An 18,444-nucleotide genomic window follows, 5' to 3' on the forward strand; every position below is an offset into this window, starting at 1 on the left:
CAGAAAAACTGTAAAACTATAATGTGTGAAGCTGTTGAGGGAAAACAATGATACTCTGCAACTTCCTATGAGTGCCATTACATGGGATGAAAATTTGAAAACATGAGTAGTTTTGGCAATAACAATAGCAATTAACAGTCATAATTATCTTCTGAATGAAAAAGTTTCCACTGTGTTTTATTGCGCATGCTTTCACAAGATGTCCTCAAAAATTTTTGCAGCGTGGTCCAAGCAAATAATCAAATTGCAGATTCCCTCAGTTTTAAGACAATTCTGCAACTAACTGCTGTGTCACACTATTTCCGCCCAGTCACCATGCAATGCAGTTTTCACATTTCCTATTTCTGGAATGTAAAAATATGGGTTGTTTTTGAAGAACAAAGAGACCATAAATGAATCAACCTCAGGAAGTTTACCACTAAAAGTCTTCACAAAATTCCTTTCCATTGTTACATAAAAGCTGTAAATGCATTTTCTATCCTAAATAACTAAACTGTTTGCATACAAAGTATGGAAAACACTAGTAACTTTGGCTAACACTCCTGTGAGAGATATATAGCTTAACCTTACTCCTAGCCTGTGACGTCACTAAAGCTTCAGCCGATAACAGATCATGTTCCATCACGTAACCAAATCATGAAATTTAAGGATTTTTAAGCTTAAGTTACATAAAAATAACATATTTTCTGAGAATATTGTCCAAAAATGCTATCTGAAAGTTATAATAATTCAGAATCTTTGACAATGGAAGCTACTTGTGCAGGTGAAATATCAGGATATTCATATGGAAACGTCAGCTGAAGATACCGAGATGAAAACCTGCATATATACATCAATTGGCAGTTAGTTCCACATCAAATCTGCCCTTTGCTGCTTCCTCTAGTACTATTCAGGCTATTTCCTGGTGCATTAATACGTATCCCATTACACTGTCCTCCTCCTCTTCCTCCCACTCCTCCTCTTCCTTTAACGTTTTCCATACATTCCTTTCCTCACCGGTTCTAGAAGAACCTCCTATCAAGTTCACTAAATTTCCAGCATTCTTTTGTAATATCACATTTCAAATATTTTGTTCTTTTCCACTTTTGCAGCAGTTGATTATTCACTTTCATACAATTTAGGCTCCAATTCGTACTCACAATTTCTTTCCCCTACTAATGATTGTATATAGTACCATTAGACTTCTTTTTACAAGGAATGATCTCTTTGTCCATGTTAGTCTGTCTCTTGTTTTCTCCTTGTTTTACTTCCCAGCTGACATAATTCTATCACTTCATTTACTTGTTGCTAATCTCATATCTGCTGCTCCTCAATACTTTCATTTTTCTTTGATTTATTCTCCATACACATTCTGTGGACGGTACACTGTTCATCCCATTCACCAAGTACTGCAATGTATTTAGTAAATCTCATCATTGATATCACTTCCTCCTAAATTTTAAACTTTCTTCTAAAGCTTTCTTTTATTTCTTTCATTGCTTCAACATACAGATGGAACAGAGGAAGAGAGAAACTTCATCCGTGTCTTGCGCCCTTTCGAACTGAAAGCCTTTTATCTTGCTCTTTTATCTTCCTCTTATTCCCTATTGGTTCCTGTATAATGTACATAGTATAGGTATAAATGTACAAAGTATTTTGAAAAGGTTATTTCTACTTTATGCCTATCTAACCTTCATGTGCCTGTACACTGTCAACTATGAATAAGACAACACAACATTCATATAACAGCATAACACAAATTAAGGAAGGACAATTTCATACTTGGTTAGTATAGTCTAGTATTTCATGCTCTCAATACACTTCAAATACTGTATTTTATCCACATATTACATAACTGAATATTTGTAGAAATAAATTGTAATTTAAAATGCAACACTTTAAGCAAAAGCAGATGTTTAGTTTTTAACAGCAAACTCACATGCCACCTTCATTGCATTAAATGGATCAAATGAGAAGCTCACGAGATTTTCTGTATATGTCTTCTTCCACAGCTTTGTCTTGTTTCTTATGTCCCATATAATAAGAGAATAAGGGGGATGAAGAGCAGCTAACATGGTGTTCCCATGGTCATAAGCTGATACCCATGACATATCTGAAAAAATGTGCAATAAAATTATTTAAGAGTAAAACTGGCTTAATGAAAGCTGATGCTCATGACACTGGAAAACATTAGTTCACTGTTGGTAATTATTTTTAAAGCTACTAGACAAATTGTATCATTGTTCAATACACAAATTAGCACTTGATTAGAAAAGAAAAATTTAATAACTGAACAACCATAAAAAGCAGATGCCTAGAAGGGTATTCAAATTTCCTGGAACACAATACATTTAACAAGCTCACTGCACAAAATATTAGTCACCCATTTAAAAGTGCACACTGGTTGTTTTGGAACTGGTAACTGTTGGCCATGATGTATTATGTATGTCACGGCAGTGAAATGTTTAGTATATTCGTCAGTTGTATAGAATCAGTGTAGTAAGATGTCTTAATGTGAAGACATGACGTCAGACCACCTGAATTAGCAAAATGCATTAAATCACCCAAATGACAAGGGGAATCACATTGGCTCTGTGCCACTTGAATTAATGACAAGATTTGGTGTACTGGCCAGCCTGGATGTGGCTTTTACGTGGTTTTCCACGTCCACATACATAAATATCATGCTGGTTGCTGTGTTTTGTATAAGATACGTGATGCACAACACTTTGTAAAATGACGTCACATTTGACCGAGAAAGTATACTAGATGCAGATTGAATGAGTGCATGGATTCCTCTTTGTGGAGGGAGGGGGGGGGGGGGGGAGAGGAGCTGGCCTTTGGGAGTGGTGACCTGATCATAATATTAGCCTATCTCTAGGTATGGTTGTTTCTCAATACCACAAGAGAAGTACCATCCCAGTGCTGACTTGATATTGGATGGGTACAGGACACTGGGCAAGAAGGAAGGATCAGAGTGTGTCAAGAAGGAGCTGTCATGGTCAGATGTGCCTATGACTACACTGTGAATGAAGTTGACCACCTTGTCAGTGACAAATGAAGTCAAAACCAAACATGGAGTGCTACTGTCTGTGAATGTAGATCGAGTTCAGTTGGTTTCCAAGCGAACATTGTGAAGGGAGCTGTAATCAATGGACACGGGGAGTGAGTATCTCAAAAGTAACAATTCTTCACAGCAGCACACAAAGTTGCATGTGTTCAAGGTATCAACCAACAAGGCAATTGGTCAGTGGCTAACTGTATGAAAATAGTGTGGTCTGCCAAACTGCAAACTGCCTAATCTTAATCTCATAGAAAATTTCTGTGATTATTCGGAACAGTGAGTGAAACGCAGCAGACAGCACCACAATTTTATAGATCTACGGGATCTAATCATGAATGAGTGGAGGAGTGGTCTCATTTGGATATAGCAAATCTGAACAAACTGTAGACACTTCTTCACCTAACTGAGGCCATTATCAAGACTGAAGTTAGTGTTACACATTATTCATGAATGAATGACTTCAGTTAGATAAGACATACCTCAAGGAACTGTGGGCTCGCCTCCTCCTCATATTAGAAAACACTCTTAAGCTCTTTGTATCTAGTGTAGAAGTTATGGCTGGTTTGACCTGTAAATAGTGACTGGGACAGTCACTGAATGTCATTTCACATACGCAGAATTCTGAGAAATTGCCTTTATTTCTTTGTGTCAAAATCTGTAACACAATTCTACATTACTGTTGAAAACAAGTCTTACTTTATATGGTTTGAAGATGATGTAATTTTTGGGGCTATATTACCTCAAAAGTGGTGGGCCCTTTCATTGTAGAAACCTAATTACCTGCGCCCCCCCCCCCCCCCCCCGGCTTTCTGCCCCTGCCCCAACCCATCACCATTTTCCAACTTCTACCAATCCCCTTTTACTTCCTCTGAAGAAGGAACATATTACACTGAAAGCTGCAAGTTTTATTTCCTACTGTAAGTGTTGCTATTGGTAGTACTAGAAGTTGCATCACATAAAGGTTAGTACTGGTCATCACATTGTATATTCTTCAGGGAGGAATTGTAAGGAGAGTGGGAATGGTTTATTTTGGAGGTTAGAAAAGACTGGGAGGAGGGACCCTATGTTTATGGGAATGAATGGATGCAAAGATTAAGCTTCAAATGTTATCTTCCGTTTGTTCTTGCAACAGGTGGCTCAATCTCAGTCTACAGTATGAATAAATTACCCCTTCTCACCATATTTAAAGCTTCCCCACTAATTCTCTTTCTCATATTAAGAAGGAACATGTTTTACTGAAAGCTAGAACTATTGTTTCCTATTGTGGCTGCCAGCATATTGGAAGTTGCATCATCTGCCCTGTACTGACCAGCCTTTCTCCCTTCTGGCAGTTGGTAATTGGTATTGGCTTCATTTCAGTCTTGGAAAGACTAACTCAGAGTGTTACTTATAGTAACTCACTATGTTACACATACAATGAAGTGACGAAAGTCATGGGATAGCAATATGCACGTATGCAGATGGCAGTAGTATCACATACTCTAGTTATAAAAAGGCAGTACACTGGAAGTCTGCCGTTTTTTCTCAAGTGATTCATGTGAAAAGGTTTCCGACATGCTTATGGCCCCAAGATGGGAATTAACAGACTTTGAATGTGGAATGGCAGTTGGAGCTTGATGCATGGGACATTCCATTTCAGAAATCATTAGGAAATTCAATATTCTGAGATCCACAGTGTCAAGTGCATGCCAAGAATTGCAAAATTCAGGCATTACTTCTCACCACAAACAATACAGTGGTTGATGGCCTTCACCTAACGACCAAGAGCAGCGGTGTTTATATAGAATTGTCAGTGTTAAGAGACAAGCAACACTGCATCAAATAATTGCAGAAATCAATGTGGAATATATAATGAACATATCCATTAGGACGGTTTGGTGAAATTTGGTGTTAATAGACTATGGCAGCAGATGACTGACGTGCCTTCACTAACAGCACAACAATGCCTGCAATGCCTCCCCTGGGCTCATGACCTTATTGGCTGGACTCTGGATGACTGGAAAACCATGATCTGGTCAGATGAGAACTGATTTCAGTTAGTAAGGGCTGACACTAGGGTTTGGGTGTGTTGCAGGCCCCAGGAAGCCATGGACTCAGTTGTCAACAAGGCACTGTGCAGGCTGGTGGTGGCTCCATAATGGTTTGGGCTGTGTTTACATGGAATGGACTGGGTGCTCTGGTCCAACTGAACCTATCATAGATTGGAAATGGTTATGTTTGGCTAGTTGGAGCCTATCTGAAGCCATTCACAGACTTCATGTTCCCAAACAACAATCAAATTTTTAAAGATGAGCCACAATTATTCATTGCAGGTTTGAAGAACATCCTGGACAGTTTAAGCGAATGGTTTGGCCTCCCACATCATACGACATGGATCCCATTGAACATTTATGAAATAATTGTGAGGTCAATTTGCACACAAAACGCTGCACCGGTAACACTTTCGCAATTACAGATGGCTATAGAGGCAGCATAGCTAAATATTTCTGCAGGAGACTTCCATGCACATTGAGTTGCTGCACTGCACCAGGCAAAAGAAGGTCCGACATGATATTTGGAGGTTTCCCATGACTTTTGTCACCTCAGTGTATTCTATTCACAGTGGTGCCAACACCACACAGGCCATTCACTGATGTTGCTCTTAATATCTATAAGGACTCGGAGGATATTGTTTTCCTATGTAGACTCTAGTATTGTTTAAAAAAAAAAAAAAAAAAAAAAACACTTTATTTCATAATTAGTAATTAGCTAATTTCATCCCCTTCAGTATTATCAAGCTAACTGATGGTAAAAACAATATAAAAAATTATACCAGCTTCAAGAAGAAACTAGAAATAAAAATAAAAAAAATACATGGAAAAAACTTAAATGCATCCATTAGTATGGGGAAAGCAACATGTGATGGCTTCCCTAATAAGAGTTTCATACAAGTGGAGAAGCTATGAGTATAGCAATCGCTTTACTTTCACAAGATGCTCTCAGCATTCAAACTTTTAACTTTCTCCTGTAATATCTGAACTCTGAGGGATGCCTGCTGTCAGCAAGTCAGCCAAAAATTCTTTCTAATAAACGATTTGAGAAGGTAGCCTCTAAAATTGTTGTTTATTACTAGGATCAACATCGCTCCTCTCGATACTGGCTCATCCCACGGTCTGCTGCATTTCCAGTCCACTTACAACTGTCTTTAGTATGAGAAGACAACAGGACACCAGACACTGTTGGCTGCCACTAAAGCACAGCCAGCCCCACTATTCCACCTGCTATAATCTCTCAGTGGTGTTGTGTAACTGGTACAATACTGGACACAAGATATGTCTCCCATTCAAGAATTATTACAGTGTCGGTGAACCAATGGAAGCTGCCTATGGAATCTTCTGTTTTTAAATTCAAGGTTAAATCTAATAAATTGTGAAGGTGGAGGAGAAAGGCTGATAAACTGGAAGGAAGTAAGAAGCTTAAACAGTGAGCACGAGCTTCCTTCAAGGCAGAACAACATATGCCTTCTGACCAACGGCATAAAATGAACAAAAATTGGTGTCCCCAGAAGGTATAGAAGTGGGCAGAGCAAACAATTAAAACTTCAACTGCCGGCCACATAAACCTTCCATTTTCTTAGAATTTCACCTATTAATTTAGGAGTAATGGAGACCAATCACCAAATAGCAGAAGCAGTGAGTTGTCGAGAGGCACACACAAAATAAAAGAAAACTTTGTTTGGTATTGGAAAAAATCATTTGAAGAGCTAGAGTCCAAATACGCATGTGCGCGTACACACACACACACACACACACACACACACACACACACACACAGTGTTCTGGTTGGCTCACAATGCCGGGATTGTAGTTTGGCAGGTGGATCGGACTGAGGGTGTGTGTCAGGTGGAATGGGTAGAGCAGGAGAGAGGTGTGAGCAGGATGAGTGGCTGGGAATGGGTTGTCAGTGGCTCAGAGGTAGGCAGTAGGTGGGTAAGCTAGGAATTGTTGTTGTTGTTGTGGTCTTCAGTCCTGAGACTGGTTTGATGCAGCTCTCCATGCTACTCTATTCTGTGCAAGCTTCGTCATCTCCCAGTACATACTGCAGCCTACATCCTTCTGAATCTGCTTAGTGTATTCATATCTTGGTCTCCCTCTACGATTTTTACCCTCCACGCTGCCCTCCAATACTAAATTGGTGATCCCTCGATGTCTCAGGACATGTCCTACCAACCGATCCCTTCTTCTAGTCAAGTTGTGCCACAAGCTCCTCTTCTCCCCAATTCTGTTCAATACCTCCTCATTAGTTATGTGATCTACCCATCTAATCTTCAGCATTCTTCTGTAGCACCACATTTCGAAAGCTTCTATTCTATTCTTGTCCAAACTATTTATCGTCAACGATTCACTTCCATACATGGCTACACTCCATATAAATACTTTCAGAAACGACTTCCTGACATTTAAATCTATACTCAATGTTAACAAATTTCTCTTCTTCAGAAACGCTTTCCTTGCCATTGCCAGTCTACATTTTATATCCTCTCTACTTCGACCATCATCAGTTATTTTGCTCCCCAAATAGCAAAACTCCTTTACTACTTTAAGTGTCTCATTTCCTAATCTAATACCCTCAACATCACCCGACTTAATTCGACTACATTCCATTATCCTCGTTTTGCTACTGTTGATGTTCATCTTATATCCTCTTTTCAAGACACTATGAATTCCGTTCAACTGCTCTTCCAAGTCCTTTGCTGTCTCTGGCAGAATTACAATGTCATCCGCGAACCTCAAAGTTTTTATTTCTTCTCCATGGATTTTAATACCTACTCCGAATTTTTCTTTTGTTTCCTTTACTGCTTGCTCAATATACAGATTGAATAACATTGGGGAGAGGCTACAACCCTGTCTCACTCCCTTCCCAACCACTGCTTCCATTTCATGCCTCTCGATTCTTATAACTGCCATCTGGTTTCTGTATAAATTGTAAATAGCCTTTCGCTCCCTGTATTTTACCCCTGCCACCTTCAGAATTTGAAAGAGAGTATTCCAATCAACATTGTCAAAAGCTTTCTCTAAATCTACAAATGCTAGAAACGTAGGTTTGTCTTTTCTTAATCTTTCTTCTAAGATAAGTCGTAGGGTCAGCATTTCCTCACGTGTTCCAACATTTCTACGGAATCCAAATTGATCTTCCCAGAGATTGGCTTCTATCAGTTTTTCCATTTGTCTGTAAAGAATTCGCGTTAGTATTTTGCAGCCGTGACTTATTAAACTGATAGTTCGGTAATTTTCACATCTGTCAACACCTGCTTTCTTTGGGATTGGAATTATTATATTCTTCTTGAAGTCTGAGGGTATTTCGCCTGCCTCATACATCTTGCTCACCAGATAGTAGAGTTTTGTCAGGACTGGCTCTCCCAAGGCTGTCAGTAGTTCTAATGGAATGTTAACTACTCCGGGGGCCTTGTTTTGGCTCAGGTCTTTCAGCGCTCTGTCAAACTCTTCACGCAGTATCATATCTCCCATTTCATCTTCATCTACATCCTCTTCCATTTCCATAATATTGTCCTCAAGTACATCGCCCTTGTATAGACCCTCTATATACTCCTTCCACCTTTCTGCTTTCCCTTCTTTGCTTAGAACTGGGTTTCCATCAAAGCTCTTGATATTCATCCAAGTGGTTCTCCTTTCTCTAAAGGTCTCTTTAATTTTCCTGTAGGCAGTATCTATCTTACCCCTGGTGAGATAAGCCTCTACATCCTTACATTTGTCCTCTAGCCATGCCTGCTTAGCCATTTTGCACTTCCTGTCGATATCATTTTTGAGATGTTTGTATTCCTTTTTGCCTGCTTCATTTACTGCATTTTTATATTTTCTACTTTCATCCATTAAATTCAATATTTCTTCTGTTACCCAAGGGTTTCCACCAGCCCTCGTCTTTTTACCTATTTGATCCTCCGCTGCCTTCACTATTTCATTCCTCAAAGCTACCCATTCCTCTTCTACTGTATTTCTTTCCCCCATTCCTGTCAATTGTTCCCTTATGCTCTCCCTGAAACTCTCTACAACCTCTGGTTCTTTCAGTTTATCCAGGTCCCATTTCCTTAAATTCCCACCTTTTTGTAGTTTCTTCAGTTTTAATCTACAGTTCATAACCAATAGATTGTGGTCAGAGTCCACATCTGCCCCTGGAAATGTCTTACAATTTAAAACCTCGTTCCTAAGTCTCTGTCTTACCAATAATCTATCTGATACCTTTTAGTATCTCCAGGGTTCTTCCATGTATACAACTTTCTTTCATGATTCTTGAACCAAGTGTTAGCTATGATTAAGTTATGCTCTGCACAAAATTCCACCAGGCGGCTTCCTCTTTCATTTCTCTCCCCCAATCCATATTCACCTACTATGTTTCCTTCTCTCCCTTTTCCTACTCTTGAATTCCAGTCACCCATGACTATTAAATTTTCGTCTCCCTTCACTACCTGAATAATTTCTTTTATCTCATCATACATTTCATCAATTTCTTCATCATCTGCAGAGCTAGTTGGCATATAAACTTGTACTACTGTGGTAGGCGTGGGCTTCGTGTCTATCTTGGCCACAATAATGCGTTCACTACGGTGTTTGTAGTAGCTTACCCGTACTCCTATTTTTTTATTCATTATTAAACCTACTCCTGCATTACCCCCATTTGATTTTGTATTTATAACCCTGTTTTCACCTGACCAAAAGTCTTGTTCCTCCTGCAACCGAACTTCACTAATTCCCACTATATCTAACTTTAACCTATCCATTTCCCTTTTTAGATTTTCTAACCTACCTGCCAGATTAAGGGTTCTGACATTCCACGCTCCGATCCGTAGAACACCAGTTTTCTTTCTCCTGATAACGACGTCCTCTTGAGTAGTCCCCGCCCGGAGATCCGAATGGGGGACTATTTTACCTTCGGAATATTTTACCCAAGAGGATGCCATCATCATTTAATCATACAGTAAAGCTGCATGCTCTCAGGAAAAATTACGGCTGTAGCTTCCCCTTGCTTTCAGCCGTTCGCAGTACCAGAACAGCAAGGCCATTTTGGTTAGTGTTACAAGGCCAGATCAGTCAGTCATCCAGACTGTTGCCCCTGCAACTACTGAAAAGGCTGTTGCCCCTCTTCAGGAACCACTCGTTTGTCTGGCCTCTCAACAGATACCCCTCCGTTGTGATTGCACCTACGGTACAGCTATCTGTATCGTTGAGGCACGCAAGCCTCCCCACCAACAAGGTCCATGGTTCATGCGGTGGGAGGGGGGGGGGGGGGGGGGCAGGGAATGCAGAAGGAAATTGTGGCACATGCATGGGCTAGGCACATGACACAGGTGCACCAGAGCATGTGAGGTGCGGCAAACAATGAAGATGACGTGGAGGCAAAGAATGAGAAGGGATGACAGGACAGAGGAAAGGGAAACTGCTGGGTAGAAGGTACGAGGACAGTAGGTTAGCAGAGATTGAGGCCAAGAGGGTTCCGAGAGCAAGAGATGTGTTGTACGAATAAGAAAGCTGGTGTTGGACGGAAGGATCCAGATCACGTGTTGAATTCTAGCATGTTGTGCCCAATGAGGGCCACTGAGTGGTTAACTTTGTTCTTGGACACAGTTTGATGTTGGACAATCATTCTGGTGGACAGCTGGTTGGTGATAAGGCGAACATAAAACACTGTGCAGTGATTGAAGCAGAGCTGGTATTTGCTTTCACAGATGGCCTTGCCTCTGATAAGAGAGGATAAACCTGTGGCAGGACTGGAGTATGAAATGCAGGGTTGGGTGGATTGGGCAGGTCTTGCATTTGGAGCTTCAATAAGAATATGACCCACATGGCAAGGGGGTTGGGAGTGGGAGTGGCATAGGAATGGACAAGGATGATGTGTAAGTTGAGTGGATAACAGAATACTACTTTGGAAGGCATAGGAAGCATCTTAACAGGATGCCCCTCATTTCCGAGCATAACAATTTATAATCAAAGCCCTGGATAAGGATATGGTTCAGCTAGTCCAGTACATGCTGATACTGGATGATGATGATGATTTTTTTTTTTTTTTGGGAGGGGGGAGGGGGGGGGCACTCCTTTGTTGCTGCGTCTTAGAGGTCGTGGGAGGATCAGAAGTTGTAGATGCATATATAATGGATGTTAGCAAATGTAATCTACTCTCTTGTTTAGGTTTTGTGGTTGGGACTACTATTAGTAGAGACTTGTCAAGATGAAGGTGATGAATTATACGAGACCAGCAAAAGTTCAGTGGCATGTACATGGGTGTAATTGATCTGAGATTATTTAAAAGGCTGCATGCCCCAAAAATATACCTTTGTGTCTTCAATGCAGTAGATTCCATTGCCTCCCTTATCCTTAGACTCTTGATAATTGCTGGTTCATGAAGTTACATGGATAATTTCTCACACAAAGGGGGAAAATGGTAACCTCGACCACAGATCAATATTACTGACAGAATGATAGTCTTTGGCTGCCATAGTATATGAATTTTTTTATTCACATTCTTAGTAGTGGCTGGACAGAACTCATGACTTTCATGCTGGACAACACTAACTAAAACAAAGAGATGACCATATATTTGTGTAGTTCACATACTAGGACTAGTCTTGCTTTGGAATCTGTTAGTCTCCTCTATAAAGATCAACACAGATTCCACAAGCAGAGTTCTTGCAAAACTCAGCTCTCTCTATTCATCCATGTGATTCAGAGCACTGAAGACATCAGTGCCCAAATTGATGCTATGTTCCCCAACTTCAGGAAGACATTCAATACAGTTCCACACTGTCGTTTAGTGAACAAAATGTAAGCTTACTGAAATTGGACCAGATTTATTACCTTGCACGTTGAACTCAATATATCGCTCTTAAGGGAACAAAACTGACACATGTAAAAATTGTGTCAAGGAAGAGGCGTAATGTACATATGATCTTGTGGATAAATTTGCAAGATATATGAGGCTGTTTGCCAACAAAGCAGTTGCTCCCTACATACCATTGAGAAATGGAACACGAATAGGAGCAAAAATAGTGATATCACAAGTTACTTCCACCACATACAATAAGGTGGCTTGCAGAATATATACATATATAGCAGTAGCTACAATAAAAGTCATGCTCCAACCACACTGTGATCTCCCAAATTTCTTTCAGTAGCACATTATGACACCCTTCCCCTGTTTTAACAAAAAGATATTTGTGCTTATAGTTCACACTGATATTGCATAAAAACATTACATGTCTAACAAGCAATGTATTGTCATACATTGAGGATGAAATTACTTGTACATTGCTATGCTTAAGGCCATTGGGAGCCATCATGCGCACTCCACGATAGGAAATCGGAGACAAAATGCAGAGAACAGGCAAAAGCGGTAGTGTTTAGGTTACCCGAGCTAAATAGTAATGCCAGAGCCCTGCAAATTGCAGATGTTCTGGGCAGCTGTCCCAGTGGAGAAGTTTCACTTCAGAGAATTAAATGGCAACTCCATCTGCCACCTAGATGCTGTTGTAAGGCATCATAGTAGAAGATGACCATGAAAAGGCATGTCTTACCATAGGCAACAAGTTTGATAGTTGCTTTTTCTAATGTTTAAAATTAGCCTTCAGTGTAATAGTTAGTTTGATCACTAACAAATAATGTTAATCGGACCCCTGAATTCCTCGAGTCTCCTGCTGCAAAAATCCTGTTGAGTCCCAAAATCTGCATCTCTCGCAGGTGCCCCGTGGGAGTGTTTGGCACTGATCCCAGTCACCATTGCCTTCACTGGGAATTTGTGTTTCTGCATCTGCTCCTTGCTGCTCGGAAATTGTAGGCAGACCTAAAGCACCCCTGTCTTCCCTCTATCCTGTGTTAGCGCACGACAGTATATTCATGTTCAAGAAGCATGACATCAAACAACTGTAAAAAGTTCAGTTAGCTTTTTAAGATGGTGTCAGCATCTAGGCACACTGAAATGTTGTGTAATATCATATTTGAGATCCAGGATGTTAAAAGATATGGCATGGAGCTAATAGTTATTCTTTCAGAAAATTTGATTTATTTATCATTCCACATAAAATTTCACACATAGTTCCACATTTCCACACGAAAGTCTCAACACATTAAACATATAACTCTTTTCACTGTCTATCTGGTGCTACACACATTGCAACGAGCTTTACAGGTGCATCAAAAACAGTCTGATGCAGTTAGTGATTACACACAATAATATATAACAAGCTGTTATCCTCAAAACTTCTAGAACTTTCAATAAGTCAACACCATGGCAGTGCGATTTTTGTTTTTAGATAGTTCATCAAATTTAGTTTACTGAACGTTTCTTCAGGACATGTATTTATTTGAAGATTTTTAGTAATAACAACTGATTATAAAGGTTAAAACATTTGCAGTTATTAAAACTGGAAACTTCCTGTAATGTTACAACATCATCTGCTTACTGCTACAAAAAACCTAAAAAATATAAATGGTGACATGTTTTATCTGAGTTGAAACAGTCTTTTAAAATTATTAACAAATAATTTCATTTTCATTAAACAGGATATGCTGTTGAATTTTTGTAAACTAATGTTTCAAGCCCAAATCTTACCAGAATTTAAGTGGTATCACATACTTCACTAGTTGGGAAAAAAAGTTCAGTTAGGCCATGTTTTATTACACATGGAGCAGGCACTGGGAACCGACTATATATCCTTAGTCAAAGTTAGCAAATCCTTCCTCTATGTAGAATGCTACACTAAGAATTGGATTTATAATCAAAGGAGAGATGCAATAGGTCTACTGAGATAATGTTTGCAATTATGTTTTTGAAAACTGCAACACCCATCAATAATTCACCAAATTAATTCAAGCACAGATAATGTGCAGAACAGTGTACTAGCAATAATCATTAAATGAATTAAATGCACTGAAATTAAAAGAATGGATTGATGGGGAAGAAATCAAAGAAGATACAGTGACACAAAATGATAGTGGTGCAAACTGTTTACATGCCAAACCTGTAATGTAATGAATATACCAATGACAACTGAAAATTTGTGCCAGACCAATGATCACATCTGGGTTTCCTATTTACTGTGAGCAGACGCCATAAGAATCAGTTTATCTGAGCATGTCACCATGTAACGACAACTGTACATATAATAATTTTTTTCTTTGTGAATTTCGATAAATTAGTGTGAACAATGTTTGATTTCATTTATTTCTCTTTTCGTGTCGTGTTGAAGAAACAGTGAGCAACTTTTGAAATGAATATTATCATTTATGTTAGATTTCAAATAATGTGACAATCAAAAGAAAGTTTACTTAATGTTAAAACTATTGTAAGATGTGAATATTGTAATTTAAACACTTGGTCCATACGTAGGTAATGCATTAGGATATGTGTAGTAGAAAACCTGTGGTGAATACCCTACCTGTAAGGGAGCGGGAAAAGGTGGAGGCAGGCGAGCGCGGGAAAACGCACACTGGGCGCGGTTAGGCACAACGGGCTCAAGTCAGTCAGTCAGTCGGAGGCGAGCAACAGTAACAGTCGGAGTTGTGAATCGGTCAAAGGAACACGTACTATACCGAGGCGGCTACCCAGGAAAAGTGGATTCCATTGAGCCTCGGATGCACCGATTCCGACGACTACTTGGCATGGCTATAATCTGAGGCACAAAGTTGGAAAGATTACGACGCTAAGAAGATGGAAAGTGCCGATGTAGTGCGAGCCTTAGCCGTGCTTGTATGTGTGCCGTGCTGCCCGCTATCTCGCTGCCCGCCAACCGCAGCACCGACTTGCACAGGTCAAACATTTATTTCATCTTTAGAAGTGTATCTGTGTGGACCAGTGTTGAAAATGTTTCTAACTATTCAATAATAACGTGACTTTTACCAGAATTGCCTTAGCCATGATTTATCCTGATCACTGACCTAGACAGGATCCTTACCTCGTATTGTGCAACCCAAGTATCCTGAACTGAAAGTCTAAAATCAGTGTTAATAAGAATTATCAGTAGACAAACCTATGCTATAAAGAAATTTAAAAAGTCTGTGTGTTATTGTAAATGTTGGTAAAGAACAAAAGTATGACTAAATTGGAAGAGAGTTGTTTGAATTGAGTTAGCGATGCTATTTAATTAATTTGAGACAGAACTAATGACAGTTAAATTATTCAGAAGTAAGACAAAGGAGTAGTTATCCATAGATCGATAATTTTGAGTGTTAATTTGCCTTCAGTACTTAACAGTTTCAGTATAATGACCATAACAGTTTCAGGCCCTCCCCCCCCCCCCTCTTCTCTTGTCCATTCTTTCAAACCTTGAAATGCGTTGATCAGATTTGACCAGTAAAGCTATGTTCTATATTAACCCTAAGTGTATTAGTGTTGTTTTCCAATTTTAATAGTGACATTGTATGTGTACTTTCAAAACTGCTCATTCTAGGACAATCTATGCCCGATTTCAGTCTGATCAATATACAAAAATGCAGTTCATAGTAATCATTGCTGTGTGGTGTTGTGTGAATTTATCCTGTCCAAATTAGTACAAAAGAGAAAGCTTTAGTTCAGTGGATTTTTCTGGTGCCAAACTTTGCCGTATAACGCATCTTTACTACGTGTTATCATGCTTGTACATGCACCCAATTGTACAAGGAAAAACTCACTCATTGCCTAAGTAGGCTGGCGACCGAATTATTAATTAACGGTAGCATCTACTGTGTGTACTTCTTGTCCATGCGAAAGAGCAATTATACTTTACATTTGCTTGATACATCACTGTAGTTATTGACAGATTATAAGTCCGATCTTGCTTCTATTAGGTACACGCAGTCAAATTATGTACTAAAATCCTTGTTTATAAGGTGAAGCCCGTGAACTTATTACAGTACAGGCTTTAAACAGATAACGTACGTCCGTTAAAGGGCGGTAGCGTTACACGTGGTTTCCCGGTGACAGGACATCCAGTTGTTGTCGGTTACAAATTAATGTAAATACCGAACAGTGGATGTTCAGTGGCACGAATTGTAATAATAGTCAGTAAAATAAACTACAGTGGGAGTCAAGTATAATAGTGTGTTGTAGTTGACATTCAATATGGACAGGAACGTAGGCAGGGTAGATGCGCCAAGCGAAATGGAGAATGCGGCTGGCAGTAGCAGGAGTTTACGCGGCCAGATAACAGATGGCGTTAGCGGAAGACAATTGGCATACATACAATACCATGAATACGTCAACGAACAGATTGAAATGTCGAGATCGTCTCGAACACAGCAAGGGACAAAACAGGAAGTAGAGGGTGACTTGGTAGATGATAGTGGGTACGTGAACGAATCCACTGACCTGTTTGATTCACCACAGATAAAGAAAGAACCGAGAGAAACTTCTGAAGTAGAATCGGAACACATCGATCCTGTAGAACAAAACAGTATAAAAATTTTAAGTATGAACGACTTATTTGAACAATTAACCAAACAAATTGCGGGACAAAATGAGCAACTTCAAAAACAAGTCGGCAATCAGGTTAATCAGCTTAAAACACACGTGGACGAGCAGCTCAAAACACACGTGGATCGAATTGAAGCACAGGTTGAAGGACAGGGAATTAAAATAAGTAAACAAATAGAACAGGTAGAACAAAAAGTGGGTAATTTAAGTTCTGTGGTAAATACTCTGAAATTTGAAATTGATACCATTAACAAAAATATGGATACTACGCAGGGGGAAATTGTTAACATTAATAGTAGATTCGATGTTGAAATTCTCAACATCCAAGAGAAAGTAGAACCTCTGGTTGAAACTAAGGTAGACGAAAAAGTTTTCGGTCTTAAAACTGAGATCGTAAACGAGTGTCAACACGGAATATCACGGTTGGAAAAGGTAGTTTTAGAAACTGAAAGGGATTTAGATAAAAAAGTAACCGGATGTGTTCAAAATTGTGAACAAAATACTACGAAAATTCAAGGCAGAATTTTCGATCTGGAGAGCAAAATTAAAGATAGGCCTGGTGTTGTCTGTAATGGCACACCGATTACAAAGCTGTTAGAAGGCGAGGAACGCTTCGATCCAGCCAAGAAACATAACGGGTGGCATCCGTTAGATTTCATCAAAAATTGCGAGAGAATATTTCCTGAACACTTGTCTAATCAGGAAAAGATAAATGTTGTAATTAGCGCTTTAGCAGGTGACGCTAAGCGCTGGGGAATTAATCTGGACACCGAACGAATGATGTTCGAAGAATTTAGGCAGAGATTTACGGAAGAATATTGGTCTGAACAAAAGCAGGACCATTTATGGCGGGAGTTCATCATGGCCAAACAACATGATAACAGGGGCAGGAATTCTTTGAAAGATTTCTGCGAGTATTGGTACCGAAAATTGACGCATTTAAGAGGCCGAAGATCAGATTCAGAAATTATCTGGGAGTTATATAAAAAACTCCCAGAAGATTCAAAGAGGTATGTAGGAAGCAATCATCGTAGCTTCCAAGCATTTCTGGAAAGGGTCGAAGACGAAGACCATTGGCGCGAAAGTCGTGCCAATTATCGAAATTTTGGTAACCGTAATAACCAAAACAATGACGAAAGAAATGACGGCAAAGGATTTCGCGTCAACATGTTACAAAGAGGTAGAGGAAGAGGAAATTATTCAGGTCGTGGTAGAGAGTATACCGCGCAAAATAATAACGACGCGGGAAACTAATTTCCGCGAACGTTGCGGGCCACACGGAAGCGGACAATACATACCGGCCCCGATTTGAGAAAAGATACCAGACCGACCGTAATGTAATGAGACAGGCTAGGGACAGGCACGGAACGCCGCGACGTGTTGTGGCGAAACAAGCGTCAGCTGCGAGCCAGAATGAGTCATTTCAGCCGCACAGAACGCTACATGTTAACAGGCGAGTGGAGCATCAGAGGGCAACGGCCCAGCCTAGCAGAACATCTGTTGGAAAGAAGCCGCTAGAAATACGGCAGCAGTAGATACGAACATAGCCGTCAGAGCTAATGAAAATTTTACGAGTGATAATTCCGTGGCAAAGGAAACGATAAAGGAAACTGTGAATACACAGAGAGGTGCGGTTAGCAGTGTTTGCAATGAGAGAAAAGGCGAGGATGAATTAGCAGAAGTAACTGATTGGCGTGTGCAGATCGACGATCTGTACAAGGGCCTAAAGCAATGTGAGTGGGAGGATTTTAAGAAGGAGTATGAGGCAAAGAAATTAGTTAGTGGAAAAGGAGATAGTAGGGACGTCGATAAGGTGACGTGGCCCGAAGTGGAAGAGGAGAGAATAAATAGCGCCGCGCAAAGTACGCGTGCCGCCAATAGGATACAGATTAAGGGTAGGAAGGATTTGGAGGATGAAATCCTCAGCATTGATGAAGAAATAACTTTGGCTAACAGTCCGCCAATAG

At 39.9% G+C, this 18,444-nt stretch overlaps 1 protein-coding gene across 1 annotated transcript in view; it reads right to left on the reverse strand.

Moving 5' to 3' along the window:
- LOC126252119 (WD repeat-containing protein 11-like) overlaps positions 1-18,444 on the reverse strand; it is a 226,656-nt gene that overhangs the window by 152,105 nt on the left and 56,107 nt on the right. The window contains exon 5 of the mRNA XM_049952988.1: positions 1,919-2,092. Within this exon, the coding sequence (XP_049808945.1) occupies positions 1,919-2,092 (174 nt within the window). The remainder of the gene's footprint in view (positions 1-1,918; positions 2,093-18,444) is intronic.

Source organism: Schistocerca nitens, chromosome 1 (assembly GCF_023898315.1).
Source record: "Schistocerca nitens isolate TAMUIC-IGC-003100 chromosome 1, iqSchNite1.1, whole genome shotgun sequence".
In the NCBI taxonomy this organism is placed as follows: Eukaryota; Metazoa; Arthropoda; class Insecta; order Orthoptera; family Acrididae; genus Schistocerca; species Schistocerca nitens.